We start from the raw sequence: 25,980 nt of genomic DNA, 5'->3' as shown, positions 1-25,980 counted from the left end.
ATTGACAATGATAATCATTTCATTTTCTTCTATCCACGTGCTTTGCCACTTTTGAGAACAGACGCTCCGTATCCCATCTATACCCATACTTGAACTTGGCTGAATTGAACCGGCAAAAGACCTTTCTCTTTCTCCGTTCGAGGAGCGAAATCAAGATACTGTACCAGATGAAATCAAGTGATCCATCAATGAATGAAATCAATCCATCCCATCAACAAGATACCCACCATACCCATCGCCACCAAACGCCCTCTCTGCATCCTGACTCCAACCTGGTTTCTTCGCCAAATACTTTCCCCCCAACCACAAACGGATACATGTATCCTGAGGCTTGATCTGCGGACTCTCCATTGGAACAAGCTTGTAAAAGTTATCGTCCAACAAAGTGGGATTACAGGTACATCGACGCAATCCAGCACCGCCGCCACCACCACCACTACTACCATAGTCAACAAACGCCGCAGGTGGAGGACAATGTCTAGCCGAGTCGTGCTGGTAGCCAATATCGCGGAAAAACCAGACTTGAGATTTCGGCGCAAACATGGCTACACTTAACGTGTGGACGGGCGCGTCGCCATATCGTTCATAGTAGAATCCGCCGCTTTGATCCAAATATTCGAAATACCGTTGATTGGCGGAACTGCGAAAGAAGTTTAATGAGCCGATTTCAAAGTTGGAGAAGAATTGGCAGTTATTGTATTCGAGGCCGTTGGCCGAGTCTAATACCCATGAAAGATGCTCCTCCTCACCTTTGTATAAGAGGTCCGGATTTTCGGCCATAAAGTCGCGTGTACGTCGCCATAGAGAGGCAAAACTCCGTGCGTCGTCGAGAATCGCCATGTTGAATCCGTACAGGAGGTCTTGATCACGCATGAATCGGAATACGTCGTAGACAATGTCGCAGAAGAAATGTACGTCTGGTTCAACTCGCCAGTAGTAGTCGTATTCTGAAAGTGATGGGTGGAGATAAAAGAAGCCACTGTTCCATCGACACATGGCGTGGTAGGATGGCATGGATCCTTTGCCGACGCCAATGGTGCCTAGATATGTGAGTGAATCGTGATATGGCGTTGGGTTGTCGGTGATGTGGGATGGAGGAGTCCAGTGTGCCGAGGGTACGAGGTGGTAGTAGGTAGAGGATGTGGTGGCGTTGCTTGTAGCGGCCTATTGTTCATGTTTGTTCCATGTCAGAGATATGAATTGAATATGCATAGGCATATATGATGCACCCATGTCAGTCAAAGGCACTCACGATAAATTCCTCACCAAAGGGTTTCTCATTGAAAAAGATCCACGGATATTGATACTTTCTATTCCAGTGAAACTCGAGTTGCCGTATCGACTGTAGAATCCCCTCCAACTCTTCATTGCGCACTAGACTGATCAGAGCGGCTTTTGGTCGCGAGGAAGACGTCAGGGAGCCATGTGGAAGTGGCTCATCTAGTGGCGATGAGTTCTCTTTCAACCATCGCGTTGGGCTCTTAACTTCTCGTTTTGGCGAAGAGAAGATATGTGGGTGTAGGGCAGGGTTACGATAGGTATCTTGGTCGGCAATACGAGAGTCGAGATCGAGGGGAGATAGGGGAATCGTGGGTTGTGCGAGACGGCGCAGGGCGACGACACAGAGCGTCAGGATCAGGAGGAGAATCGTCCATCGCCAGATAGCGGGCTTGAAGCGTCGTGGTCGAGGATAGATTGGCTGATTCGACCTCAAGCCATATTGATACGTAGAATGTTGGGATAGAGCGTCTGGCCTGCCGCAGGTTAGTGTGAGTTCAGCATTTTTCCAGACTTTGCAAATAGACGTGAAAAATAACGGGTCACTGTGCGAAGCATGAAAGGTGGATGGAGAGGGCGAGGGCACTTACCAAGATGATGGTAGACTCTCAGATCGAGAATGTCGCGGTCCAGGGGCAGAGGACATACTTCCCGCCATCGTGAGGCGAGGCTGAGAGAATCAAGCAATGCACATTAGAAGAATTGAAGGTTGTGACATATAGTGGATTGCAGATGGAACAGGAGCAGGCAAGCGAACAGAAAAACAGTGAGAAAACAAATCGTGAACTTGCATCTTTGCAAATATTGATTCCGCCAAATATGCGGCTCCGACACCAAGGGTTAAATCAAAGGGAAAATGCCTCCAGGACTGATCTCTCGTAGCATAATTCCGCCTTACCAAGATGGCAGTTTATTCAATCTGCTGGAGCATCAGAACATATTTGGACGTTGCTGTGTCCTTGACGACTATTCCCGTGCAATTGTTGCGTCTCCCTGATTTGATGATGCCGCCAACGCCAGGCCTTGAGGAACCCATCAACATGCCTTGAGCGATCAGCCCAACCCTTAGATGCATCTAGGTTCATTCTCATCATCGATCCCAAATCATGCCCTTCGATCCGCACTAACGCTGTGTCCCCTTTCCGAATGATGTTTTACAAGACCATGACATCCAGTTCTTGGTTGGTGTCGTTGACAATGTGTAGCATTTTGGCGTATGGCACAATGATTCGTTGCAAATCACGGTGTTTGCCTGGCTCTTGTTAGCACATACTTCACTCCACTGACGATATCAAGTCACACTTACCGAGAAGGAGGACGACGTCCTTCAAAAGCTCTTCTCGTGGCCATCCGCAAATTGTCTTGGAATCTTCTTGCCAATTACGACCCTCGATTGCGTTGATGTTGGCTGCGATCCCATTGCTGTCGCTTTCTGGCTGTTCGACAATCCCTCCCACCAACGTTCGAAGAAGTTCCTCAATTTTCAATCGTAATCCTTCTGCTCCAAGACGTTTGGCATACATTAGGAGATAGATTCTGAATTCATCCTTCGCGCCAAGCATGAGAGCAGCAGCTATTCTATTCTCCAAATGTGCGATCGACACTCCAGCCTCAAAGCTCTCAAAGCCTTCTCGAGACAGCAGGACTTTGATGAGTCTTTGCAAGAAATACGCACGACCACGTAGGAGAGTTTCTGACGTGGTTTTCCGCTCAAGCCACGGCATGATACCACTCGACAGATTCACAGATTTGTCAGAGCTATTCTTGGTGTGTGCGGATTGCACATTGCCGACCGATGAGTCAGTAGTGTTCCAGTACTGGCTCCCCACAGCCCACCAGACCTCGGACAATCGTTGCCAGCAGTACATCTGTGGGGAATAGGCGTATCCGTCGCCGTTCGATAGACTCACCACAATTCGTCCTTCAGAATTGAGGCGAGCTTCAGTGATAGCTGGTGTCCCAGTTGGGTGATGCGTGAGTGAGTGTATCGCTGCATCCAAGATAGGAGCCATTGAGACAGGGGGGTGTGGTGAGGACATAGTTTTGACGTTCCACACATAGCACATTCCCACCGCAGTGATACACAACAACCATGACTCATACGAAGCCAAAATGACAGGTTGTGCCTCCATCACCATTGCACTGTTGAGACGTCTCCCATGAGGTGTCCACATGTAGAGTGATCCGTTCTCGTCGGCTGCAGCCCAAAAGTTCTGGTTGCCAGTGACAAGAAGAACAGGGCGTGGAAGAAAATCCTGCCAGACCGGCTGTTCTCTCTTAGTTAGCGTGATTCGGCAGGGCTCCCGATCTTGAGCTCGCTGAGTCAGTGAGGGGCCTGAAGGGTTTCGAGCTTCAAAGACAAACTCGGCTCGTGGTTTACCGGTGCCATCGCTATTAGCATCACCGGGTTTTCCGGTCGCATCAATCCCTTGAACGATATGTGTCCTAACTTTTGGAACCGCTAGTCTGAGCTGGCTGACGCTAAGTGCTGGACTGATCACCGCTGGTCGTATAAACTCTGGAGTCGGTTGTTGTCCATTTGCTGTGGGTTGATGTTGCGCAGGGAGGAGGCCATCGGTGCCGTTCACGACGATAGGAGTTGCCCCTTTCATACTGGCTGCAATGACGCGTTTTTCGGCAGTGTTTTCCTCTTCGCCCTCGACTTGTGCGTACTTTCTCTTGTTTCCAAAGAGCATGGCCGCCAGGCCACCCTTGGGAAGGCCGTCGAATGGTTTGGACAGGTCTAACACCGACTGCGGTGCATCCGCCACAGCGACATTTGCGCTTGCACTGACTAGCTTTGTCTGAGGTAATGATGACTCGGCTCCACCAGCGCCTGACACGAGAAGAGGTCGGATTCGCTTTTTGCCGTCTTTTGTGATTTCAACGCGACGCTTCAGCCGCTCAAGTTTGGCTTGGTCTTGATCGTCTCGAGATTTTGCCGCTGTGACACCATTGGTCTGTGCGTCTGTGCCGTTCGACGCGGGTTCATTCGTGGCTGTACCGTTAACTGCTGGTGTTGCCGGTACTGGTGCTGATGCTGGTGTTTTGGCAGGCTGCGATGCTGATGCCGTTGCATCGCCCATCAATGCGCCCATTCGTCCTTCGACGCCTTTCAACTCGCCAGCTTTACTCATCTCCTCAAGAAGAAGTGCATCTGTAGTTTCTGGAAAGCCAAGGCCCTTTCGCGAAGTACCAAACTTGGTCAGTGATCGATCGTTTTCTTCGACTGGCCTCGGATATCCAAGCTCGCCATCCTCGAACATGATCGTCAGAATTGTGCCGTCCAAGGTCGTAGCAAAAAGAACTCGACCATCTGGACTCCAAGCGAGATCGGAAACAGGCTTTGAAGAGATCTCCTGTGTGACAACTAGAGGACGAGGACTACTCGTGGTCCAGATGCTCAGGCATTTATCCGCACCTCCACAGGCAATAACTGTGGTGTGGGGATGAGGATGCCCTTCAGGCAAAGCTCGGTCAACCGGTTCCATGCCGTACAAGCGAGGAGAGAAGGCGCAAACTTCGACAGGGCCTTCGTGTCCGATCAAGGTGGTGTCGCCATCCCAACTGCCACGCGTCACAATAGCGATGGCATTGACAGGACCATTGACAGAGTTGGCAGCTGCGATGTGTTGGCCATCGGGGGCCCAGGAACATCTTCGGAAATATGTGGTGAGAGGGGAGTTGACAAAGGGGTAAGTGATGGTAGCCTCGAGGATGAAGTTGTTAACAGCATCATGAGTGGTGTAATTCTGGGTGGGAGATTGAAACCTGAACACTTTGATAGAGCGATCATCGCTGGCCGTAGCGAAATACTTATTAGCGGGGTCAAAGGTGATGCCTTTAACATGGCTAGTGTGGTTGGAGATTGTCTTTAGTTTTTCAAACGTGAAGCCAGACCACACCACCACTTTGGAGTCGAGTCCAACGGAAACCAGGATTGTTCCATCGTATGACCATCCTAGATCTTGGACGTCGTTGTCGTGTCCAATGAGTCGTCGGAAGATGCGCCAGTTCTCTACAGGAGGTACCTCGTTGGAGCCTGCGTAGAGCATCAGTTGCCCGGATCCAACAAGAATGAACCAATGCGCCTAACTTACCAAATGTGGCATGAGTAGGAGGAGAAGGGTCGAGAGTGTATATGCAAACGATCTTGTCATCGGCGCCCGAGGCGAGGAATTTGCCCCCAGGAGAGAATCGAACGGTATGGATGGTTCCAGAGTGGTAGCTCATTGAAGCCAATTGCTTTGGTTTGTCGTATTTTGAATTCGCGGCATTGTAAATGGCCTCGGTAGACCAGATACGAACGTAGCCATCTTTGAGGCGTCAGAATCCAAGTCAAGAAATGATGCGATCAAGTGTGAACGTACCACCAGCCGCAGTGACCAGACGTTGGCCATCTGGAGAGACATGGCAACTGTAGACTTCGAAGTCTTTCTTTTCACCTAAATGGACAACAATTGTCAGTGGAAATGGAGGAATAACGAAGGAATACCATGGCGATTACGCGGTTTGCGACGCGTTAGAAGGGGTGAGGGAGAAGAATCATACCACCGTGGGTCAGCCAGATCGGTTTGATGATGTGCATGTCGAGGCTATCTCAGCGGGAGTAAGGGGACCATGGCGGGGAAAGAGGATCGCGAGGGACAGGAAGAGACTGGAGGGCTAAGATGTAAGATAGTCGATTTGACGCGTCGGAGGAAGGGCGTGGTGAGATGTGATTGTGGTTGTGGTGTTGATGTGGGATTGAAGTTGAGGTTTTGGATGTTTCCGCAGTTTCTGGAGGTGGAAGGAACGACCACGCGCTGCCACTGCGCACCTGCCCACCTCACTTAAAAGTCCGCAACCATCTCCGTGTTTACAACTCGCGCAAATGCCACCTCGCTGGTATTTCCCTACACAACTAACATACACCAGACGATATGCAGAGTGGTAATTTATTATTATCATGTTCTCCCCTCATGTGATGATAACACAGCGTAGTTCAAGCAATACACACCTGCCGGGCTCCTTTTTCAGGTTAAAAGTGGTGGTACAATCAATGCTTTTCTCCCCCCGCTTCGCTCGCATCTGCGGACATCAAAATCATGATGCGCCACGAATTCATCCTGCAAGCTCTCTTCCTTCACTTTCTCCTACTTGTCATATCCTCGAAGCTGTCCAGTACTGTCTTGGCCACATCATTCGGAGAGTCAGTCGAAGACTCCGCCTCGCCCGTGTTCTGCTCGTTGGCTGTATCGGAAACAGTCGCAGGTTTGCTTTCCAGGGCTCTTCTTTGACTTTCATTAACCTTTCCGTACACTGCCATTGCGCTCGCAATCATGCCACCCATATCTCCCACATTTCCAGGTACAACCACTGCCGTTCCCTCCTTAGCCAACTGGCTGAACGCATCCACGTACCTCTCAGCCACTCGAAGGCTGATGGCACTCTGAGAAGCATCGGCGCCTCGTGCAATTGAGTTTGCCACAGCATCAATTCCTTGGGCTGTAGCCTGAGCTTTGAGTAAAATTGCCTGCGATTCACCTGAAGCCTTGTTGATTTGTTCCGCCTTCAACGCTTCGGATGCGAGAATCATCGACTGCTTTCGCCCTTCAGCAATGTTGATCGCGCTTTGTCTTTGACCTTCTGATTCCAAAATTTCTGCTCTCTTCGATCGCTCCGCAGTCACCTGTCGGTGCATTGCTGCTACCACACCTTCTGGTGCATGGATGTCTCGGATCTCATATCTCAAACATACCACACCCCACTCTTGCGCTGCTTCGTTGATTGCTCGCGTGATGTTCGAATTGAGGTTGGCTCGCTCCTTGAGTACGTGATCCAGCGACAGCTGACCAATTTCTGATCTCATCGTGGTCTGCGCCAATTGTCCGATGGCATACTCCGCATCTTCGACTCCGTAACTACCTCATTGTTAGCCGTGCGCGGGGGGATGAGACGACATGTTGCCGACATACCTAGCCTTATACGCATCAAATACTCGTGTATATAAGACGCCATCTAAAGATAACGTGACATTGTCCGCTGTAATGGCACTCTGACTGGGAATCTCGATCGCCGCTTCTTTAAGGGATTGCACATATGCAATACGCTGCCCACAAGATCAGCAATGATTCGTTTGAAACAGACCACTCGTGCTTACATCAACAACAGGCAATAAAATTGCAAGGCCAGGGTCCAATATCCTATTAAACTTTCCCATTCGCTCAACGATCCAAGCCGTCTGTTGAGGAACAAATCGAATGATGGTATTCGCAGGCAGGCTCGACTGCTTCTGAAAGTAGGTCTGACCAGAGGAAGATCCCCCGAAGCTTAGAGCAGAGGGACTGGGGAGTCCGAGGCCAGTTCCGGTCGTGAACTGTCGTCGGCTCCAGACCGCCATCGGAGAACAGGCGGCCATGGCTGGAGATAAATTTCGGGCTTGAGAGACATTGTGGGAGTGTTTGGCGATACGACGTAGCGCATTCCTCGTTGATATTCTCGAGACCTCCATGACTGATCAGTCTGCCCAAGCGAGGCTGTTCAATATGGCGGAGGGTGAACAGACTGCGAGGTGAAGCAATCGATTGCCTCGCAGGCTGCACAAGGTCGACGAGGAACTGATGAGTCCGACGATGCAATGACCAATCACATGACCTTAACTACTACATCGGACCATAGCTTTCGGAGCGCATTTGGTCCAAAGGTCTACTTCGATGCATTAAACCTGATATGCAGTCACCAAGGTAGTATTATGTTATTTCCAAGAAGTTGCCTTTCATGAATCCCATCACAGTCCTTGCGTACTGTACAGTATGGTGTTGCTACATTATCTTGAAGCATTCATCTAGCGCCGGTAATCCAGCTGCCCCGAGATCTCAAAAAGAGCAATTGCGGGAGGTATCGTTGACCCAGGAGCTCTTACGTGGCAGTGAGATTTGTCTGCCAGAATCCCAAGATATATTCGGTTTCCGACTTTGGTCACTTGGACCATATGCCGTCGCTTCGAAGTGTTCCCGTGGAATTCGTATGATGCGCATTTTCCAGCCAGCAGACACAAAATCCATCCCCAACTGCTCTTCGAACTTCAAGCCATTGACGTGGTCAATGTTCATTCTGTGTCCATGTCATCCGCAAGTTCGTCATCATCACTTTCAGCGTCAATCGCTTTTTCTTTCTCTTCCCACTGCTTCATTGCAGCATCTCCGTCCCTGCCCTCTTTTTTGGCGGCGAAATAGGCCTCTCTCTTTTTCAAACCAAGTGCCTTTCGCTTCTCTGACCTCACGAGCCTCCGTTCCATGCGACGTTGTTCAGAGTGGTTAATGGCCGCCAACTGCTGCTTCAGTCTCGAGATTTCTGACTCCAATCTTTCGGTATGAGAACTTGTGGCGGCTTCGTTCGATCCCGACATCGATGTTGTCCCGCCGTTTCGCAGGCTATTGAGGGCATCCTCAATCATTGATTGAGGGAAGCCAGAACCACTCAAGGCCTCATCGACACAGTTAACGTTCCCCTTGGCTCTCGGCGGTATTCTAGCATGAAGGCCATACTTTGACGGTACACCGCAAGACCCATTGTCCGTCTGTGCGGAAAGTTCCAGGTTAGGCTTTACAATCTCTGGGATGTTATAATCCAAAGCCTTAGCATTCAGCAAGCCTTCGGGGTGAAGAGTTTGAATCCAGGTGACCGATTGTCCCAAATTCGTGACTTCTCCGGATATTCGCTTTTTGCCGGTGTCCCATCGTAAGACAGCGCCATTGCTATGGCCTGAGAGGAGAGAAGACCCGTCATAGGATAAAGATAAACAATTTGCGGGTCCCAGGTCCGATGAAGGTGTCGTCCAGCGATCCTTCATGGTAATCTCGCGAGCAGCTTCCGTAGTAGAAGGGTCTAGGCTAGAAATTCCATTGTGGGACGCTTGATAGACAGCCCAGGAAAATATATCGCCACTTTGCGCCCCAAAGTAAAACACTCGGTCTGCTGGGTCGATGGCGATTGAAATTGCTGGGGTGGGCAAAAGTATTGTTCGCAGGAGTTGACATGTGTCCACATGCCATACATGGCATGTGCCATCAAGCGACCCAGAGACCACCAAGTTTGTACTGCTGGTCGAATGTCCACACTGAATGGCGGAGATCCCACTTCGATGGATGGAGAAGGAACGAATGGGTGATTTGGAAGGTTCCTCGTTCCCGAAACCATCAGAACGATGTTTAAATGAAATGAGACTTGCAAGTGACCAGACATGGATCTGCGTATCTCCAGAGCCCGAGATAATGTATTCATCCTCTGGAGTGATGCACAGTGACGAGATCCCTTGTAAATGCGCGGCAGATGAAGTTGACAGTCTCCCGGTAGCAACTTCCCACAAGATCAGTCGCCCTTCCTCGGTTCCAAGGACTAGGACTGCCGCCCCTCCTGCGAATGCGATGCGAGACAATTTCTCTGGAAACGGCACAGTTGCTTCTTGGTTTCCTCGTTCTCGGCTGTAGACATTCACAACTGCTTTCTCCGCCTGCGCAGTAAAGACGTGTGTTGCACTGATTGCGGCACATCCTGAGCGACTTGAACTTTTCTTGAAACCCTGGCGGAAAGTGTTCTGAGGCCAGAGCTCGTGTTTGAATATACCAACATCTTTCAATGCCGCACTGGTGTTGGTAACTGGAGCCTTTGTCGTCAATGTGGCCGCGACAAAACTCTCTGTCAGCATCCTGGCGGCGTGATAATTGAAAGTTTCAGATTAGACAAAAGAGCCATTCGCCATGTCGTTGCAACTGCCACATGATCTAATGTCCAGGTATTCAATTCGTACAGCCTCAAGTCCTCAAAAGTTTCTACAACTTTTTGGCTCCGAGTGTGAAGATTATCCGAGGATTAGCCGGGAATCTATTCTGGTTTTCTCCACGTGATCTGGTCTACACGTGATTGTGCTCTTGCCAAGCAACAGGCAGACAGTTCGAGTCACAAGTGCAGGAAATGGTGCCAAGACCACACACATCACAGCGGACCACACTACTCGCATTTTCGGCTCAATCGCAGAACAGTTTGACGATTCACGACAACTTTCAACAACCTCGCCAACTTGCGGATTTTCCAACATCGAACCTTTGCAGGAGATACGGGGGCAAGATGTCGACATTCGAGCCTGTCGTAAGTCTTCAACTCGACTTCCCACCTCTCTACCACCACCGTCGCGCCGCAAGATGAGATCGAACTGAAACTGACTTCAACCTTTTTCTCTAGGTTGTGATTGACGGCAAAGGACACTTGCTTGGTCGTCTTGCCAGCACAGTCGCAAAGCAACTTCTCAATGGCCAGAAGGTTGTGGTCGTACGAACCGAAGCCCTCAACATCTCTGGGGAATTCTTCCGTGCCAAACGTATGTCTACAAAGACTCCGACAATGACCAGGACGAGAATATCAGCGGACTAACCATGAGCCAACAGTGAAGTACCATGCCTACCTCCGCAAGATCACCCGATACAATCCCACACGAGGTGGTCCCTTCCATTTCCGAGCACCCAGCCGTATTTTCTACAAGACTGTCCGCGGCATGATCCCACACAAGACTGCCCGAGGTGCTGCCGCCATGGAGAGACTGAAGGTCTTCGAGGGTGTCCCTCCTCCATATGATAAGAAGCAGCGAGTTGTTGTTCCTCAGGCCCTCCGAGTCCTCAGATTAAAGCCTGGACGAAAATACTGCACGGTCGGCCGTCTGGCACACGAGGTGGGCTGGAAATACCAAGATGTTGTTGCAAGGTACGTGGATGGAACCTGGAGAGAATCTGGAGAGAATCTGATCTGGAAATCTTCTCTCCTATGAGTGATGCTAATAATGCCCAATAGACTCGAAGAGCGAAGAAAGGTCAAGGGTGCCGCCTACTACGAACGCAAGAAGGTTGCCCGCAGACAACTCGCCGAGGCCCAGAAGTCTACGAGCGACTCAAAGGCGAAGCAGCAACTGGCCGAACTTGGCTACTAGACTTGCCACGCACCTGGAACTCATCACAGGACCGACAATCTCCACACCAACTTTCTCCTTCCGCCTCGACTGGTATTTTGTTGATCATTCGATAAGAATACTCACTGGCATTTGCACTTCTGGGCGGAGACTTTCAGCATTGTGGTGGAAGGAGCGCGAGACTGGTTATGGACGGTTGAGTCTGAGATGAGGTGTGAGCAGAGCGACGTCTTATTGCGGAGTTTTTTCCTTTTCGACCATTTGATCAACCCACAAATCAAAACACACAACACATTTCAATCTCGAAATCCCCCTTGTCGTTGATCAGTTGTTATCCAGCTTGAACGAACGGCATCGAAGGGCCTTTTTCGACCTCGATCGATCAGAGGGTGAAGTCCCTGGGTGGGGTGGCGTGGTGACATGAAGATGCCATGGAGACCATGCTTGGTCAAGGGCATGAGCACGTTCGGAATGTGGTTGCATTGATCCTCCCTGGACTCGACTCATGAGTTGGGCGAGCCATGTTCATGTTCTCACCCCATTAAAAAAACAATACAATGATGAATATCTGCCCAATCTGACCTTTGTTTCTGTTTCTCGTGCTCTTTCTCGTATACAATGAGTCATTCTATCATCGTCATCATTGACGCCCAGCTAAAGCTTGATCGACTCTTACGTCGAGTCTATTTCCATTGCCTTTCTGCTCGGTCTAGCCGTGAGGCCACACTTGACACTGCCATGTAGGAACTACCTTGATATGTACGAAGTTACAGGATGCGCTCTGAAGAAAACATGAGGAAATTCAACTATGGTATTAATCTACTAACAGCAAGGACATGATAATTCACCCGCAATAAGAAGACCTCTGAAATTCAAAGTGCAACGCATCAATCACTCCGCCCGCGGCAAGACCCTCAAAGACTAACCACAATTGTCCGTCGGAAGGAATGACAACAACAAAAAGTACACCCAGAGGCGGATCAGTGGAAATAACGACACTGAATATCCTCCTGAGACTTCATGCACTCAGAGCACAACGGGATATTTCCACCAACAATAACCACGATCCGGCTGCTATTACAGGCCATGCAGCAAGTATGTCTCTTCTTTGGCTCGGTCGCTTTTGATTTCTCTGGTGTCTTGGTCTTTGGGGCAGGAGAAGAGTTTGAAGCTGCAGCAACTTGAGGAACCCTAGTGTTATAGTTTCTGCCATTACCGACATTGATAAGCATGTTCTGCTGCTCAGCAGAGAGCTTGAAAAAGGTTTCTGGCTTCATTACGACCTCAACACCACGAGTATTGCTGACAATCTCATTGGCGTAGCTGCGTACATACTCGTCTGGGGGATTCCAATTACTGTGATGTGTTGTCATTGTGTTGCCATAATCTGGGAATTCGAGCGGTTGATCGTTACGCTGGCCATAGTGATAAGCATAGCCGACACCGCCATTGGGAGAGTATTCATGACGAAAAGTGGTGCCGTACTCGAGAAGCTCAGGTCTGCCTGAGCCATGCCCGGGGGCTCGAGCAACCTCCTCTGCCACACTTTCATCGGGTGCGATTGACGCTCCCGAGGCTGCACCAGCGGTCAGCGGGTTGCCCCTTCGACACGGCAATTTCCAGGCACGGAGCTTCTGCCAACACGTACCGACAGTTGCACTCTTGTTAGAGCCAGCCATTGTGATCCGATGTTGTTGAACCAAGATGTTTGTCTAGGCTACGCTAAGTCCAGTTCAAGTGAGAACCCAAGCGAAGCCGCCTAAGGAGAAAAATTGTGAGGTTGCCCACAGTACTTGTGTGCGAGGTGCCGAAACCTTCTTATACTCCAAGATTGAATCTGAGAATGACTCGATTCTCAGAACGATGACTGAGATGAAGTGGAGAATCTGCGTAGAGGGTGGCAGAAGTGAATAGTAACAAGACGTTTGGCTGTAAAGTCGGTGATTGCGTCCTCATTTGTAGTCATAAACCAAGCCAAGACTCCTCAATTGGACTTCTTTACCACTCCGTCTGACTTGTCCTCAACGTAGGGGTGTTTGATTGTGAGACACCAAATATCCATGTAGTCGCAAATCGTGGTGATCACATCATGCACAAAACTGCCATAGACTCCCAGGGCGAACCCCAGGCACAAGAAGACGAATGCAACTTGATAAACATCATGGCCGAGTGCGCTTGGCCACAATCCAAGCCTGGGTCCGAGGCTGTCGACAACTGCCCAAGCTAGTGGTAAGATCAAGACGTTCTGATAAGGAAATCTGTCCTTGACTAGATGAGCCACAATCATTTGGCCAACTGAGTAAGCATTGACGAGGCCGGCAAACAAGACGAACGGGATAATGTGGTGGTGTAAAATGACCGGATTCAACGCAAGGTATGCAGGGATCAGAGTCCAAGTGATAATGATGGGCAGCAATCCCAACAGTGGTTTGTAGGGGCTCTGGCCTCGTTCTTCTCGAGCTCGAATTACCGTGCGTGCACTGGAGATGACGTTGTATACCAGCACCAGGCCACCATACAGCATCAGCCACTCATTCCAAGCTTTCTGATATAGTGAGACCGGAATTAGATCAAACTTAGGGACACCAAGAGTCGGGAGCATAGGCTGTTGCCAATAACTACCACCTCCTTTCAAGTAGGTAATGAAGTAGACGATCTGCAGGGTCAAAACGCCTTCGACTGGGCCGGAAACAATGCCAAGGGTTAATGTATGGGTGTGATATTCGTCCCAGGTCTGGATGTAAAAGGTGAAGATTGACCCGAAAAGCGTCAGAATGGTGTTCCATGATTGGCCAAGATTCATGGCTGCTGCAAACAGCAGAACTTCGAGGCTTGTGTTGCATGCATCAACACCTGAGAACGATATTAGTAGTGCTCTAGATGGCTGGCGTGTGTGAAGCACTTACCGTGGTCGAATAATTCACCTAGGGGGCCGCTTTGATGAGTTCTGCGCGCCTGACTGCCGTCCACGGCATCGAAGGTCTGATAGAGAAATAGGCCAACGGCCCAGGAAAGGTAGACCCAAGGAGGGCAATCTGTGTCGAGGGTAGGATTGTACCACAACATGGTCAATATGTTGATGATGACGAACCCAAACCCGGTGAGAGTGATGAGATTCGGGGCCATCGACATGGGAAAGCATTTGATCACGACATGTGTGTAGAAGGGCTTCAAAATATACTTTGAGACCAATGACTTGTCAACCCCGGAATATTTGTACTCCTTCAGCTTTGCAAGATTGCGATATCTGATATAGACCATCTTGGCGTCGGTGTTGAGGGAGCAAAGACGCGTCGAGAAAGCAACAAAAGACGCTTGGGGGTGGTGAAATCAATCACAAGGAGTAGTGCAAACTGCAACAGGCTCAATTTAAAACAACGAAGGTTGAGGGACGATGGCAGACAAGATTCAGGCGCAATTCATAGTATTTGTGTAGACAAAGGGGAAGAGGAACCTTGCTGCCAGCTTTCCCAAACCGAGAAAAAAAGATGTGGACAACGTCATTGTTGAACGCGCTTGCCGTTCATGGTAACCAAACTACAGTGCATGCCTACAAATGTGCCACGTGCCAAATTTGAGTCACGTGATATTAGTTGGATGCGATCAGTCGCTTTGCTGATTTGACTGAAAAGATGTCAGTGAAGAAATGAATTATCTAGTCACATCACAGTAACCCGAATGAGTGATAAGCAAGCTCTTGTCGATTTGAAATGCGTATTTTTATGTAGACGCTCGGGATTCAACTCGGAAAGTGGTCGTCACAGACTCGGGCGCTTACGTGTAGTCTGGAACGCCTCCTGCAAATTCCTGCTGGACTGTCATTTGGCGCTCGACAAATTCGAGTGGAATGACAGCATGATGCGGTGGAAAGCACAATCTAGCCACGATGCGCACGCCTGTTTCACATTGGGTCGAGATGGGTCTTCTCAATTGCCCTCCTCGCATGTGACCGCATCCCGGTGTGTAGAACCTTATATGGTTAGACACGTGCCCAGGCTCTCGTTGAGCATGGTTAAAGTCGCAGAGTATTGCAGCGTGCTCTGTTCCCGTATGTGGCGCGCAAAGTCGCTGTTAGACGATGATGTTCTATTCCCAGATATTAGCCAATGTATGTGCACCAGACTGAGATCTCTCACATGGTTCGCTTGGACTCACGTGATTGCCACCATTTCACGTAGAGCAGATTCTTCAGGATCTTGTGTTCATAACCTGCATAATCCGCAGCGGCTTGGAGAAACTTCAGGGTGTTTTGAATCCGAATGGCATCGAAATCATCTTGAGGACGCTTTTTGAAGGTATCATTGAGGATAGATCGAGCGGTGTGACTTGCGGGCTTGGAGTAGCAAATGGCTTTTAGTGTAGCCTTGTGGAGGTTTCGATAAGCATGGATAATGTCTTGTCTGCTCATGGGGATCGAAAAGACAGACAAGCGTCTGCTGAGCCCATTCAAACTGAGAGCTGGCTGGGTGCGCAAGTGAAGGTTTGAAGGGTTTACTGCGGTGCAGTCCATCTCTCTGTACGGCTCCGTAGCTGATATACGGTCCCGTCTAACTGCGTCAACCGCAGAATATGCCAAGCCACGTCTTCGATGGTACAAGAACGTGGTTGGCGCAGGTTGGCGCAGGTAGCCACTGACCATTTCTCAACCTCCAACGCAGCCACCCATCTCGATCTCTTCCCAGCTTCATCACACTCTTCCTCACTTCGCAGCTGGGCTAGCAGAAAGGAGGTTGGAATCGTATCTTCTAACCCCTGCGAGTGTATTACTGGCTGAGTCTGATTCTGCGGCCCTCAATCTTCCTTCCCTTGCGGACCGACCCTGTCCACGGTCGAGTTTGAAGGTCTTCACCGTATCTGCACTTGACTCGTTACCGGATTTTCCTGGATTGTCTTGCTGCCGCAACTACTGAACGGTCTCCCAGACGCCTTTTCCTTGTGTGTATGCTATCGTGTTTACATTTCCACCAGTTCTACCAGTTCTCCCGAGGATCCTGCCCTACCCTTGCTTTCATGTCTTGTCCCAGATCCCCTGTTCTTGGCTCGTAGGTGGTTGTGGCTTCGACAATGGCGCGGACCAAGACAACAGCTCGGAAACCCACGACACGTGCTGCCCAGGTCGCCAAAGACCGCGCAAAGGGAAAACACAAAGTCACTGTACAGACTGATTCGAAAGAGAAAGGAAAACCGCTCAACAGCGTTGTAAGAAAAATTCATGGTCCTACTAGAGGTATTACTCATAGCTGTTGTCAGATCACAATAAAGGCAGAGCCCCCTCCTGGATACACTTTTATCCCGGCTGGCAACCCTGAACTCACCCAGGCTCTGAAAGAATTTTCTCGTCAGGGCGACCACAAAATATACGCGGTCACGGTAAGTTAGTCCCCTCGTTACACCCTGGATTCTCCTCACCACCAGTCCATACAGACCACCCCCCATGCCACTCGTCACGAACTGTCAAGAGAAGTACATCGTGTTGGTTTTCACTTTCCCACCCAAGTTGTCGCCCAGGTTTGCAGTTACTATGGCGTTCGCCTCACCAGTGGGGGCAAGCTTATCGACGAGTCAAAGGACGACAAAGCCTCCTTCATGCAGGTCTACCAAAATGGAGACCGTGATGGAATCAAAGAGCCCCCTAAGGATCAAATTACCATCAATACGGAGGCTAAACAGACGTTGAAAGACTTGTTCCCCAAAATCCCTGACAAAGATCTGTTTCAGATCATCAAGACGGCCTTCCAACTTGGCGATGGTAAGGTCGGAACTGCTGAAGAGATCCCTCTAGTGCGTAGAGCTCAATTGGCTGTCGTTGCCCATATTCGCCATATTTACACGGGATACGACAAATACCTTCGACAAATGCCCTACAATGACGCCCGTCATGCTGTTGAACGCGAGACGCTCACCAAATTGATTGAATGGCGTGGTAATGACGATGAAGCTGACGAAGCTACGAAGCATGCTGCTGCTGACGCCTTGCGAGAGGTCATCGTGATTTCTGACGAAGACGACTCTGACTCTGGCAGTGATGGCCCTGAACAAGTTCCTCAGGACCGAATTCATGTCGAGGAGCTTGTCACCGGCGCCTATGCTCCGATCTCAGGAAGGCAAATATCACCGAATCCCGAGATCATGCAATCAGGACTTCGGCGACAAATGCTTCCTCAGATTGTCCGTCGTTATCGGCCGACCCAGGACGAGATTGCACAGCGAGATCAGAGTAGGTACGCTGTCTGGGACCAGGCTAAACGCAACTATCAATCTAGTGTCGCTCAGCGGCCAGGGCCGATTCTGGAAAGAGTCTACGAGCCTGAGCCGACATCTCGACCCCGGATGCTCGTACCATATAATACTCAATCAAGCCCAGCCGAGCGTATCTATCGTTCTCAAGCACCGGTCTCTACCGCACCTAGAGTTGAATACGAGGTACGTATTCTTCCGCTTTAATACAGTCTTAAGTGTCGTAGATGACGCGGTGCATTAACGGTGCAACATTCTTACTAACGACGTTAAGCCTCGAACGACACGCCCAGCAAGCCCGCCCGCGTTTATTCGCGACGCCAATGGTGCTTTGTATGAGAGGGTCGTCACCCGACCACAAGGACATATCGAACCCATCGCATCATCCCGGCATCAACGCACCCCACCACCTCGTCCACACCATGGACAAATGGTGAGGACACGTCCGTCTTCCCCATTAGAGCCCGGCTTTACAGAGCCTTCTCGACATCGAGGTTTGGAAGGTAATGAAACAATCTTGCCATCGATTGAGCCCAACGACGGTACCACGTCGTCTCCACGCTTTCGCCCGTATCCTTTCGATAGATACTCGGAGCCTCGTGATGCTGATATGAGTCAATACGGGAAACGAGGTCTTGCCGATCACGTCCGTGTTGACCATGGCCAGAGTACTGAATCGTTTAAGAGGCGTCGCATTGATGAGCGGGAAAGACTCCCAATTGGACCAGAGCCTCCAATTGTGAGACAACAGTCCCCTCCAAGACGTATCGAAGTCAGTCACCTGCACTATGGTGATGCTTCTCCGAACACGCAGATGTCGGATCGGCGTTACGAACACATCAGGCAGGTCCGACCGCAGATGTCCTATGAACCTATTAGCACGCTTCGAGATGGCACCGTCATTCGCCGGCCCATGGCGAACGGACATGAAGTCCATACGAACGTGGTTGTTCATCCGAGCCGTGGCCTGCCAGACAATCCTCCTTACTCCCATGGTATTCCCATGACAAGCCCACAGGTTGCGGAATTGAGAAGTCAGCAGCCTCAATACCCCAGTCGTGTTTATGAACCAATTCCTGAACCCTTTGCCTATGAAGACCGAGTTGTTGCTCAACGGAATGCAGCGCCCCGTGAAGAATATGTCCAGCCAGTCTTACAAGGACGTCGTCCTCAGTATGCACATGGTACAAGCGCAATTTTGCGTGGGCCCATGGATTCACATTCTCGCCAGCGTGTAATTCATTACGAGTGAGCCAGCTGCCTGTGTGCCAGGATATGTGATGTCACAGGAATTGTTTTAGCATCTGTTTGCTTACTACACTGGGTAAGATATGGGGCAGCAAACCGGCTGAGACTTGGACATGACCATTTCAAATCGACAGAAGCTAACCACAGATTAGGCGTATCCTATTCCGAGGTCAATTTTTGGTCTGCGAAATGCCTCGATTGTTTGGGTTGCTTGTGCGGTCTTCCGGGAGAGCATGCACCACAGGTGGAACAAGCCCGTATCTACAAGGAGGCGCATCAACAGAGCCATGTCGTTTTCTGTCTGGGATCCTGAAATCGTTGAAGCATGGCGCACGGACTAGGCACGCATTTGGCGGCGTTTTATGTCGAGCATTTCAAGCAGTGCGTCGGTCTACCACGAAGAATCATGAGTGGGTTTCAACTCGGCGGGAACTTGTAACAGCGAGATGCACACAATCACAATATTTCCAGTGAGGTTCGAGTCAGAGTCGAGTCAGAGTCGAGTCAGAGTCGCATGGGAAGTGTATAGTCATCATGAATGAATAGCATTGTCATGCATCACATCTTTGTCTGCAACAAGCAATTGTCTTAATCCTTCAAGCGTGCCCGAGTACATGCCATCTAAACGCCGTTTGATCAACCGAGTCGTCCTTGTATAGAAAGCACCAGGGTACCCATCCACGGCACACGGCAGGCTTCAACCCGCAACGATGTCTTTAAACTGGCTGAGAGACACCGTCGGCTTCACCAGAATTAACCGTCTTGCCTGTCTTCTTGATCTTTTCCAAGACGGTAGCATAATCGAGAGCGGCCTCGGTGGTGACATCGGCGGTTTGGGTTTCAAGTGAGACGTTATACTCCTTGACGCCTGTAGTCGAACAAGGATGCGATGGTCAGTAACATGCGCGCAGGAAGGCGGAGATGGAGAGGAAAAAGGGGAAACTCACCGTCTAGTTTTTTGAGGACACGCTCAACGGCGCCAGAACAGCCACCGCAGCTCATGCTGACATTGAACTTGTAGTGATGGTCCGACATGGTTGATTGATTGGTAATTTGAATGGAGGAGAGAGAGGGTATGAGAAGGTGACTATTCTTGTCGTTAGACGGGATGTGAGAGAGTAGGTAATCGAATGCTGCGATGTTGCGATCGATGGGAGCAAGACAGTAATAATAATAATAAAGTCTCCAGTAGTTCAGGCGTTGGTTGTGACACTGTCACACAGTCACACATATAAGAGTGGCACTTGGAGTTGGGAGGGACACAGACACATACCCACAAAAGTCCTCGAAGAGGATTTGTAAGACGAAACCATACTTGTTCGTGGCTACCTTCTTTGTTGTCTGAAGAATGTGCTCACGGAGCGGTGCCGTACCTAAGGTACCCACCTAAACAGGCACACAGGTACCACCGCCACCTGGCCCGAGGGGCATACTTTTAGCTGTCGAGGGGCTGTCATCTGGGATTACTCGCTGTGGTCGATCGGCCGAGGGAGCCCCTCGGGCCTGCGCCGCCCCCTTGGGCGACGCACTTGGGGTTGGACTTTACTTGCAAGTTACTGGTGCTCGTATTATTGGTAAGGCGGAGGGTCCAGACGATTGCGTGACGAGGGGCCAATAATGGCGACTCTCCAGAAATAGAATTCGTAGTTGGTGCTCACAGTACTGTAGGAGAAAGTCACGGAGAGTCTACATACTGGAACATCAACGCTGGTTTGGCCATTGTCTCGATCTATTTGTACATGTGTCTCGTGCCAATGCGATCGGGACACATATTGTCTGGTATGTAGGACGGTTGATCGGATGAGACAGGTTGAAGGTGTGTATATGGTAGCAGCCCTCACTCTAACCATCCCACACATCCTTTCATTGCATTACATGCTCTAAAAACAACCCATCCCCTTCATGTAGAGTATCATGCTTTTCGCCCTTCTAGCTCCTGGCCAGGTTGAGGACTTTGCCATCCCATCGCCGTTTATGAATCTCCCCCACGATCAACCCGGAAGATAACAAGGAAACAAAGGATCAAGAGCCGACGTCCTAAGTCCATCGCTCGTCATTGTGAGGTGGCCTCCTCGCGGTGCTTCGCCGAGCACTGCTCGCGACTGTCACTTCGACATGTGGGCTGTTGCCCTGGTGTTGATTCGAACTTGAGCCAGGTCTATCGCTACTACCACCGCTACCATAGCGCGAGCTCGTCGTTGGTCGGCTCTGAGTTATACTACTCGAGTGGCTGTGAGCATGTCCGCGTCCAGTTCTTTGTTCCTTCCGTAGCCTTGATTCCGTGACCGGAGTAAGGTTCGCAGGTGTATTAACCCCGCTACTATGTCCACCATGGTGCGATCGTACATCTTTGTCCAGACTGAGGGTGGAAGCTCGCGCTGATGCAATCATGCTCTCCCGTGTGCTCTGCCTTGATAGTCGTTGCTGTCCAACTGCTGAAGCGGTTGATTGACGCGGAAGACGAGATTTATTGATCGTCATGTCTGACGCTGAAGTTGTGGTTTGAGCCCGTGTTAGACTCGGCATCACAAACGCAGGCGAACTCTCCCTGGCATACGAAGATCCGTCACGGCTGGCTGGCCGAATGACACCGCTCCCATTGACATAAACCCCGTTCCGTTGTCGTCGTGGGGTTTGAGCAACCGGAGCGTCAAACATGTTGATCGAAGCACGCTCGGAGCGACCAAGTTGTGGCGACGTTGGCATACTCATCTGCCGCTCGAGAAGATGTGGAGGCGTGGTGGAGCTGGTTCGTCGCTGGAATTGTGGATGCTTACGCCAGGCAGGATTCGTACCTGCAGCGACGTTCTGTCCGCTCTTGATGCTGGCGCTATCGGCTTCTTGTATAGAACGAATCAATTCCCCGGCCATACTGCGCACAAGCACTGCTGAATCGGAAAAGGAAAGCTCCTGGATCACTTCGAAAAGACCATACTGATCGAGTAGGTAACCCCCTTCTTCGGTTGAATCGCAAATACTGCCGATAATACGCAGGAGATTGAGTCGGATGGCAGGTTTGTTGTGACCTAGCTTCTGACCCAAGTTCTCAAACAAATCCGAACTTCTTGCCATGGATGCGGCGAGAGGCGGTGAGAGGCGCAGCAACTTCTGGAGAGGTTCCAAGAGATTTTCAAACGATGTTGACTTGCTGCTGGTCAAGGCAGCCACAATGGCCGAAGTGAAGTTCTGGTTTTCGAGTAGATGGTCCTCCACGCGAGCAGTCTCTTCCTGAAGCCAAGTAAAGATGGCATCCAACGCCGTCACTTGCCAATAAGGGTCCGACAAAAGAGAGACATAAAAGGCAAGGCCTTTGTTCTGCCATAACTCTCTGCGCGCCGCTCTTGTCGAGTGTGCCATGTCGCACAGGATCGGCAGGGCGAACTCTTTGACTGGAGTTTTGTCCTGCTTCACGATCTTGATGAGAATGGGTATGATGCCGACCAGCGCCGCGTCTTCCTGACGTCGTTTTGACAGCCGGCAAAGGTTGTAAATAGTGTTCAAGATCTGGTTCGACATCTCTCTAAAATGTTTACTGTTCATGCTATTGCTAAGCAGCTCAGATAAAGCATCGATAGCATTGGAGTTGTGCATGGCGTCAAGGGTCGTAGACAGCATTGACAGGTTTTTGATGAATTTGAGCATCGTTACTTGATGGGGTGGCGCCATTCTTTTCAAGTTCTTGATGACGCGATGCAAGACTGTTCGTTCAGCGACCAGCTCTTTGACGTAATTTTCGGCCTGCGAAAAGACAAAAAAGATGCTGGCAATGCGACCCTCACACAGATCTGCAAGCTCCTTCTGGTCGCCAGAATCAGCAGGTTCGTTCAAGACTCGGTTTAGCACTAGCGACAGCGGCTCGAGCACTGAATTGCGGGACAATATTCTGCAGAAGTCGTTCTTGGGCGTCGATCCTTGTAGTTCGAAAACGCTCCAAATGCCGTTGACGCCGATGAGGACCAGCTCTCGGTCATCGTCATAATCATCCTCGAGAAAGTCGACAAGGACTGTCAATCCGCCAGCACTGACGAACATCTGAAGGATCAGGGTTGAAGTCTGATACATCTGACGTACAAAGGCTGCAGCTTCCAGTCTGATCTCTCGTGGGAATTTCTTGGAGGCGAATTTGTTGATCTTGGGTATCCCTCCGACAAAGCAAAGGTTTTCCTGGACTTCTTCATCCTCGTATGTCAGAGCGTTGACAATCTTGAGTAGATTTAGAACGACGTCCAAGCGGTTGCAGTCTTCAAGGATTTCGAGGATTGGAAGTACACCGTGAGCACTGATGATGACGCTTTTTGTTTCCGAAAATACTCCAAAATAGTTCATCAAATCTTCGGAGATTTGAAGGAGGGCATCGTCATCCTGCAGAACTTTCAGCTGACCTACCAGAGCCTCGACTTCTGTCCTCAAGCGGGCATGCTTGTCGCGGGCAATGTTTGATTCAAGGTCTAGGTCAGGAAGGCCCTCTTCGAGTTGTGCAAAAGGATCATCCTCGTCCTCTCCGTCTGGCAGCCAGGACAGATTGGACATCTTCGAGGCCAACATCAACTCGGAGCCATCCTCACTGTCGGGTCTTTCAAATCCAGATGCCGTTTGTGCAAAGACATCAGAGAAGTCCTCGTCATCCTCGTTCTCGGCAAAACGCTGGATTTCGATTGACGACCTCGTTCTTCGCATGGACAGTTTGTTCCTGGGAGCAGGATTTCTTCGCAAGCTACCGCCTGATTTTGGCGGTCTCATACTCTGCATGAGATCTGTGACACTGGGTGACTGGAGAATCTTCGATGGAGCGTCCTGTTTCAATTGCATCAGGCTGAACTTTGTGTCAATAGCGAGTTCATTGCCATTGATGATGTCCGAGTAATCCTCAATGGAGCTTTCCCGATACAATCTTGTCGGAGGTTCCTCAGCTCGCCCTTTGGAAAGTGGTGCTTTGCTTTTCGACAGATTTGTAGCCTGACCCGCGGCGGGAAGCGACACTTTGCGGGGGGTTGGCAAGGGCTTTGTCCGTGACTTTGGAGGGGCTTCTGATTTATGTCGAGTGTGTCCTTTCTCCGGTCTCTTGGACGTTGCCAGACGAACTGTTTTTGAATTATCCGAACTGATGGTGGAGATGCCCTTCAAGGTTGAGTCCTTGTCATCCATGCCTTCATTTTCCTTTCCCAATGCATTCTCCGGGTTCGCAAATGCTTTGAGTCTTTCTGAGGAGAGCATGCCACCGAAATTGTCATGGGGTCGTAGATGGGGGAGTTGCAAAGCACTAGGGAGTATGGCAGTGGCGAAAGCGTCGTCCCAATTATCATCGTCATCTTGGAGAGACTGTAATTTCATCATTCCGGGATTTTGATAGAGGCCGGATCCAGGTGATTTGACCTGGGCCCTGGATGACCGGGAATCTTTGGCTGCTGGAATAGGGCTCGACGCGGAAGCCCTGGAATTCTTCCGGAGGGAATTGTTATTAGGTGGGGGAGAATCACGCAGGGCTTCATTCCATTCTTGAACGCTTTTCACGGCCTCGTCATATTCGGTAGCATTTCTCGGGGCCACAGAGTCGGACCTTCGAGCATTGACGATCCAAGGATGCTTGAGAAGTTTTCGAGCTGAAACTCGCAGGTTGGGATCCTTTTGAAAGCACTGCATGAGGAAGTCGAGGGCGGTAGGAGAGGCTCCTTGTGGTAGGGGTGGGTGGTCATCGTTGACGATGCGAAACAAGGCGGGCATCGGCTGAAGGGTGTGATAGGGTGGTTTGCCGTCGAGGAGCTCAATGACTGTGCAGCCCAAACTCCAGATATCTGAGGCGGTGGTGGCTCCGGTTAACTCGATGACTTCAGGTGCCATCCAATAGGGAGTTCCAACGACACTGGCCTCATGAAGACCCGAAGTACGGCTCGCGACACCAAAGTCTGCCAGCTTAACCAAACCCTGCTTGGTGGTAAGAATGTTGGCACCCTTGATATCTCTGTGTATGACACCTTGCTCATGCAAATACACCAAACCCTGAAGGACCTGGGACATGTACAATGCGACTAGGTTTTCTGGGAAACGACCAAAGTTTTTGGATATTGAGTGGAGCGAGCCGTTCTCGCAATATTCCAGGACGATGTTGAGGGTTTCTGGGGTCTTGACAAAACCATTGTACTTGACGATATTTGGATGGTCGAGATTTTTCAGCAGGTCGATCTCTAGCATGATAACTCGGAGTTCACTCTTTGGAAGGTCTGCCAATTTGATCTGCTTGACGGCCACGGTTTCTCCAGTTCCCCAATTGAGAGCACGATAGACGGAACCAAAAGCACCTTTACCCAAACAATCTCCCAGCTGATAGTCTTTCAGTTCGGCCACATCGTGAGCCTTTGTCTTGTCGTCCTTTTTACTAGGACTTGAAGGGGTCTTGGCTGGACGAGGCTTGGAGAGAGGGGGTTCGGTTGGTCGAGTGTCTGAGACATCCTCTGGAAGATCGGCTGTGCGGGAGGGCATCTTGACGATAAAGGATGGAAAGTTAGGGGCGGGGCTGGCGACTGGTACTGGTATAGAATATAGTCATCGTCTGTTTCAACGTGACAAGGTCAGGGTCTAGGAGTGTGAGAAACACCAGTCACCTGGGCCAGGTGAAGGTGCGCGGAGATTTGGTAGTGAAGAGGATGTGTTGACACACGACAGCAACGGTATCAATGAATCAGTCGATGTCCCTCCACAATTGCCATAGCCTGAGGGCAGTAGTCGACGATGGAGATAGGAATGGCTCCCAGATGCTAGGCTGACCGTTGGCGAGACTCGTAATTGCACGCACACATACGCAGACACGACTTTGCGGTGTGGTGTTGGATCAGTCAGATACCTGGAGGTAGGAGATTGGCTTGGCCAAAATGTGGGAACATGAAGATGCATAATTGTGTCAATTGTGTACTTGTGTCATACTGTCTGTGTTCTGTTATGTTCAGGCCTAGACCAGGTAGGTTAGGTTGTCACTTTGGGCACGGGCCTTCTAAATTGTTAGTAGTGCCAGGTACAATCGGCGGCCCGCCTCGGCACTCTGGGTCGCCCACTCAACCCCGGAATTGCATGGACAACTTAAGCTTTGAGGGCGACTTGCGGTACCTCTGACGGCTGAGAAGGTGCTTTAGCCACGCTCGTGAAAGATGAAGATCAGGATGACAACACGTGTATATGAGGACCCCTCAGTCCCCCTTGTTTCTGTAGTTTCAGCCACCCCTCACGCCCAATTCAAGCCCCGAACAGACAGATTCTGGGGTTAGGGTCCGTCCCTGAGGCTCATT

At 50.4% G+C, this 25,980-nt stretch overlaps 11 protein-coding genes across 12 annotated transcripts; 2 read left to right on the top strand and 9 right to left on the bottom strand.

Moving 5' to 3' along the window:
* Positions 1 to 12: 12 nt before the first annotated feature.
* PV10_08176 (uncharacterized protein) lies at positions 13 to 1,936 on the bottom strand (the record flags this gene model as incomplete). Its single annotated transcript, XM_016373157.1, has 3 exons — positions 13 to 1,164; positions 1,253 to 1,754; positions 1,869 to 1,936. The coding sequence occupies 3 exons, from the start codon at positions 1,934 to 1,936 to the stop codon at positions 199 to 201; spliced, it is 1,536 nt and encodes a 511-aa protein (XP_016220068.1). The 3' UTR covers positions 13 to 198.
* A 38-nt stretch (positions 1,937 to 1,974) lies between these two features.
* Positions 1,975 to 6,048, bottom strand: PV10_08175 (uncharacterized protein). The gene is made up of 5 exons (XM_016373156.1): positions 5,830 to 6,048; positions 5,649 to 5,723; positions 5,379 to 5,594; positions 2,585 to 5,320; positions 1,975 to 2,530 (listed from the first exon to the last, which is right to left on the bottom strand). The coding sequence occupies exons 1-5, from the start codon at positions 5,864 to 5,866 to the stop codon at positions 2,433 to 2,435; spliced, it is 3,162 nt and encodes a 1,053-aa protein (XP_016220067.1). The 5' UTR covers positions 5,867 to 6,048; the 3' UTR covers positions 1,975 to 2,432.
* Positions 6,049 to 6,157: 109 nt separating this feature from the next.
* Positions 6,158 to 7,862, bottom strand: PV10_08174 (uncharacterized protein). The gene is made up of 3 exons (XM_016373155.1): positions 7,421 to 7,862; positions 7,236 to 7,369; positions 6,158 to 7,181 (listed from the first exon to the last, which is right to left on the bottom strand). Exons 1-3 carry the CDS (start codon positions 7,769 to 7,771, stop codon positions 6,404 to 6,406), a joined length of 1,263 nt encoding a protein of 420 aa, XP_016220066.1. The 5' UTR covers positions 7,772 to 7,862; the 3' UTR covers positions 6,158 to 6,403.
* A 141-nt stretch (positions 7,863 to 8,003) lies between these two features.
* PV10_08173 (uncharacterized protein) lies at positions 8,004 to 9,967 on the bottom strand (the record flags this gene model as incomplete). Its single annotated transcript, XM_016373154.1, has 1 exon — positions 8,004 to 9,967. One exon carries the CDS (start codon positions 9,965 to 9,967, stop codon positions 8,369 to 8,371), a length of 1,599 nt encoding a protein of 532 aa, XP_016220065.1. The 3' UTR covers positions 8,004 to 8,368.
* Positions 9,968 to 10,300: 333 nt separating this feature from the next.
* PV10_08172 (60S ribosomal protein L16) lies at positions 10,301 to 11,799 on the top strand. Its single transcript, XM_016373153.1, has 4 exons — positions 10,301 to 10,407; positions 10,501 to 10,636; positions 10,704 to 11,016; positions 11,104 to 11,799. Exons 1-4 carry the CDS (start codon positions 10,387 to 10,389, stop codon positions 11,237 to 11,239), a joined length of 606 nt encoding a protein of 201 aa, XP_016220064.1. The 5' UTR covers positions 10,301 to 10,386; the 3' UTR covers positions 11,240 to 11,799.
* Positions 11,800 to 12,295: 496 nt separating this feature from the next.
* Positions 12,296 to 12,897, bottom strand: PV10_08171 (uncharacterized protein; the record flags this gene model as incomplete). Its single annotated transcript, XM_016373152.1, has 2 exons — positions 12,296 to 12,409; positions 12,439 to 12,897. The coding sequence occupies 2 exons, from the start codon at positions 12,895 to 12,897 to the stop codon at positions 12,296 to 12,298; spliced, it is 573 nt and encodes a 190-aa protein (XP_016220063.1).
* A 305-nt stretch (positions 12,898 to 13,202) lies between these two features.
* Positions 13,203 to 14,479, bottom strand: PV10_08170 (uncharacterized protein; the record flags this gene model as incomplete). The annotated part of the gene is made up of 2 exons (XM_016373151.1): positions 13,203 to 14,071; positions 14,125 to 14,479. 2 exons carry the CDS (start codon positions 14,477 to 14,479, stop codon positions 13,203 to 13,205), a joined length of 1,224 nt encoding a protein of 407 aa, XP_016220062.1.
* Positions 14,480 to 14,851: 372 nt separating this feature from the next.
* On the bottom strand, positions 14,852 to 15,678 carry PV10_08169 (uncharacterized protein). The gene is made up of 2 exons (XM_016373150.1): positions 15,355 to 15,678; positions 14,852 to 15,304 (listed from the first exon to the last, which is right to left on the bottom strand). The coding sequence occupies exons 1-2, from the start codon at positions 15,624 to 15,626 to the stop codon at positions 15,190 to 15,192; spliced, it is 387 nt and encodes a 128-aa protein (XP_016220061.1). The 5' UTR covers positions 15,627 to 15,678; the 3' UTR covers positions 14,852 to 15,189.
* Positions 15,679 to 15,870: 192 nt separating this feature from the next.
* Positions 15,871 to 19,216, top strand: PV10_08168. Of its 2 annotated transcripts, XM_016373149.1 has the most exons (5): positions 15,871 to 16,417; positions 16,469 to 16,588; positions 16,643 to 17,641; positions 17,730 to 18,779; positions 18,856 to 19,180. In XM_016373149.1, exons 1-4 carry the CDS (start codon positions 16,283 to 16,285, stop codon positions 18,705 to 18,707), a joined length of 2,232 nt encoding a protein of 743 aa, XP_016220060.1. In that variant the 5' UTR covers positions 15,871 to 16,282; the 3' UTR covers positions 18,708 to 18,779; positions 18,856 to 19,180. The 2 variants fall into 2 exon arrangements, with proteins under 2 accessions (XP_016220060.1, XP_016220059.1); XM_016373148.1 differs by having other exon boundaries at positions 17,730 to 19,216.
* A 9-nt stretch (positions 19,217 to 19,225) lies between these two features.
* Positions 19,226 to 19,958, bottom strand: PV10_08167 (uncharacterized protein). Its single transcript, XM_016373147.1, has 2 exons — positions 19,651 to 19,958; positions 19,226 to 19,571 (listed from the first exon to the last, which is right to left on the bottom strand). The coding sequence occupies exons 1-2, from the start codon at positions 19,736 to 19,738 to the stop codon at positions 19,420 to 19,422; spliced, it is 240 nt and encodes a 79-aa protein (XP_016220058.1). The 5' UTR covers positions 19,739 to 19,958; the 3' UTR covers positions 19,226 to 19,419.
* A 451-nt stretch (positions 19,959 to 20,409) lies between these two features.
* Positions 20,410 to 25,231, bottom strand: PV10_08166 (uncharacterized protein). Its single transcript, XM_016373146.1, has one exon. It carries the CDS (start codon positions 25,178 to 25,180, stop codon positions 20,741 to 20,743), a length of 4,440 nt encoding a protein of 1,479 aa, XP_016220057.1. The 5' UTR covers positions 25,181 to 25,231; the 3' UTR covers positions 20,410 to 20,740.
* Positions 25,232 to 25,980: the final 749 nt, after the last annotated feature.

The sequence above is a fragment of the Exophiala mesophila genome (assembly GCF_000836275.1).
Source record: "Exophiala mesophila strain CBS 40295 unplaced genomic scaffold supercont1.6, whole genome shotgun sequence".
Lineage (NCBI taxonomy): Eukaryota > Fungi > Ascomycota > Eurotiomycetes > Chaetothyriales > Herpotrichiellaceae > Exophiala > Exophiala mesophila.
The sequence above is the reverse complement of the archived record's forward strand: the minus strand, read 5'-3'. Positions and strand labels throughout refer to the sequence as shown.

Excerpts from the sequence above, each read along its gene's own strand:
- PV10_08175 (XM_016373156.1), bottom strand. The coding sequence starts at position 5,866 with ATGCACATCATCAAACCGATCTGGCTGACCCACGGTG. Across the intron at positions 5,595-5,648 it reads TCTGGTCACTGCGGCTGGTG|ATGGCTACGTTCGTATCTGG; the intron begins GTACGTTCACAC and ends GACGCCTCAAAG. Across the intron at positions 5,321-5,378 it reads TCCTACTCATGCCACATTTG|GCTCCAACGAGGTACCTCCT; the intron begins GTAAGTTAGGCG and ends TGCTCTACGCAG.
- PV10_08174 (XM_016373155.1), bottom strand. The coding sequence starts at position 7,771 with ATGGAGGTCTCGAGAATATCAACGAGGAATGCGCTACGTCGTATCGCC. Across the intron at positions 7,370-7,420 it reads TTTTATTGCCTGTTGTTGAT|CGTATTGCATATGTGCAATC; the intron begins GTAAGCACGAGT and ends TCTTGTGGGCAG. Across the intron at positions 7,182-7,235 it reads TTTGATGCGTATAAGGCTAG|TTACGGAGTCGAAGATGCGG; the intron begins GTATGTCGGCAA and ends ACAATGAGGTAG.
- PV10_08172 (XM_016373153.1), top strand. The coding sequence starts at position 10,387 with ATGTCGACATTCGAGCCTGTC. Across the intron at positions 10,408-10,500 it reads TGTCGACATTCGAGCCTGTC|GTTGTGATTGACGGCAAAGG; the intron begins GTAAGTCTTCAA and ends CTTTTTCTCTAG. Across the intron at positions 11,017-11,103 it reads TACCAAGATGTTGTTGCAAG|ACTCGAAGAGCGAAGAAAGG; the intron begins GTACGTGGATGG and ends AATGCCCAATAG.
- PV10_08169 (XM_016373150.1), bottom strand. The coding sequence starts at position 15,626 with ATGAGCAGACAAGACATTATCCATGCTTATCGAAACCTCCACAAGGCT. Across the intron at positions 15,305-15,354 it reads CGTGAGTCCAAGCGAACCAT|AACATCATCGTCTAACAGCG; the intron begins GTGAGAGATCTC and ends ATCTGGGAATAG.
- PV10_08168 (XM_016373148.1), top strand. The coding sequence starts at position 16,283 with ATGGCGCGGACCAAGACAACAGCTCGGAAACCCACGACACGTGCTGCC. Across the intron at positions 16,418-16,468 it reads GAAAACCGCTCAACAGCGTT|ATCACAATAAAGGCAGAGCC; the intron begins GTAAGAAAAATT and ends AGCTGTTGTCAG. Across the intron at positions 17,642-17,729 it reads CACCTAGAGTTGAATACGAG|CCTCGAACGACACGCCCAGC; the intron begins GTACGTATTCTT and ends AACGACGTTAAG.
- PV10_08167 (XM_016373147.1), bottom strand. The coding sequence starts at position 19,738 with ATGTCGGACCATCACTACAAGTTCAATGTCAGCATGAGCTGCGGTGGC. Across the intron at positions 19,572-19,650 it reads TGTCCTCAAAAAACTAGACG|GCGTCAAGGAGTATAACGTC; the intron begins GTGAGTTTCCCC and ends GTTCGACTACAG.
- PV10_08166 (XM_016373146.1), bottom strand. The coding sequence starts at position 25,180 with ATGCCCTCCCGCACAGCCGATCTTCCAGAGGATGTCTCAGACACTCGA.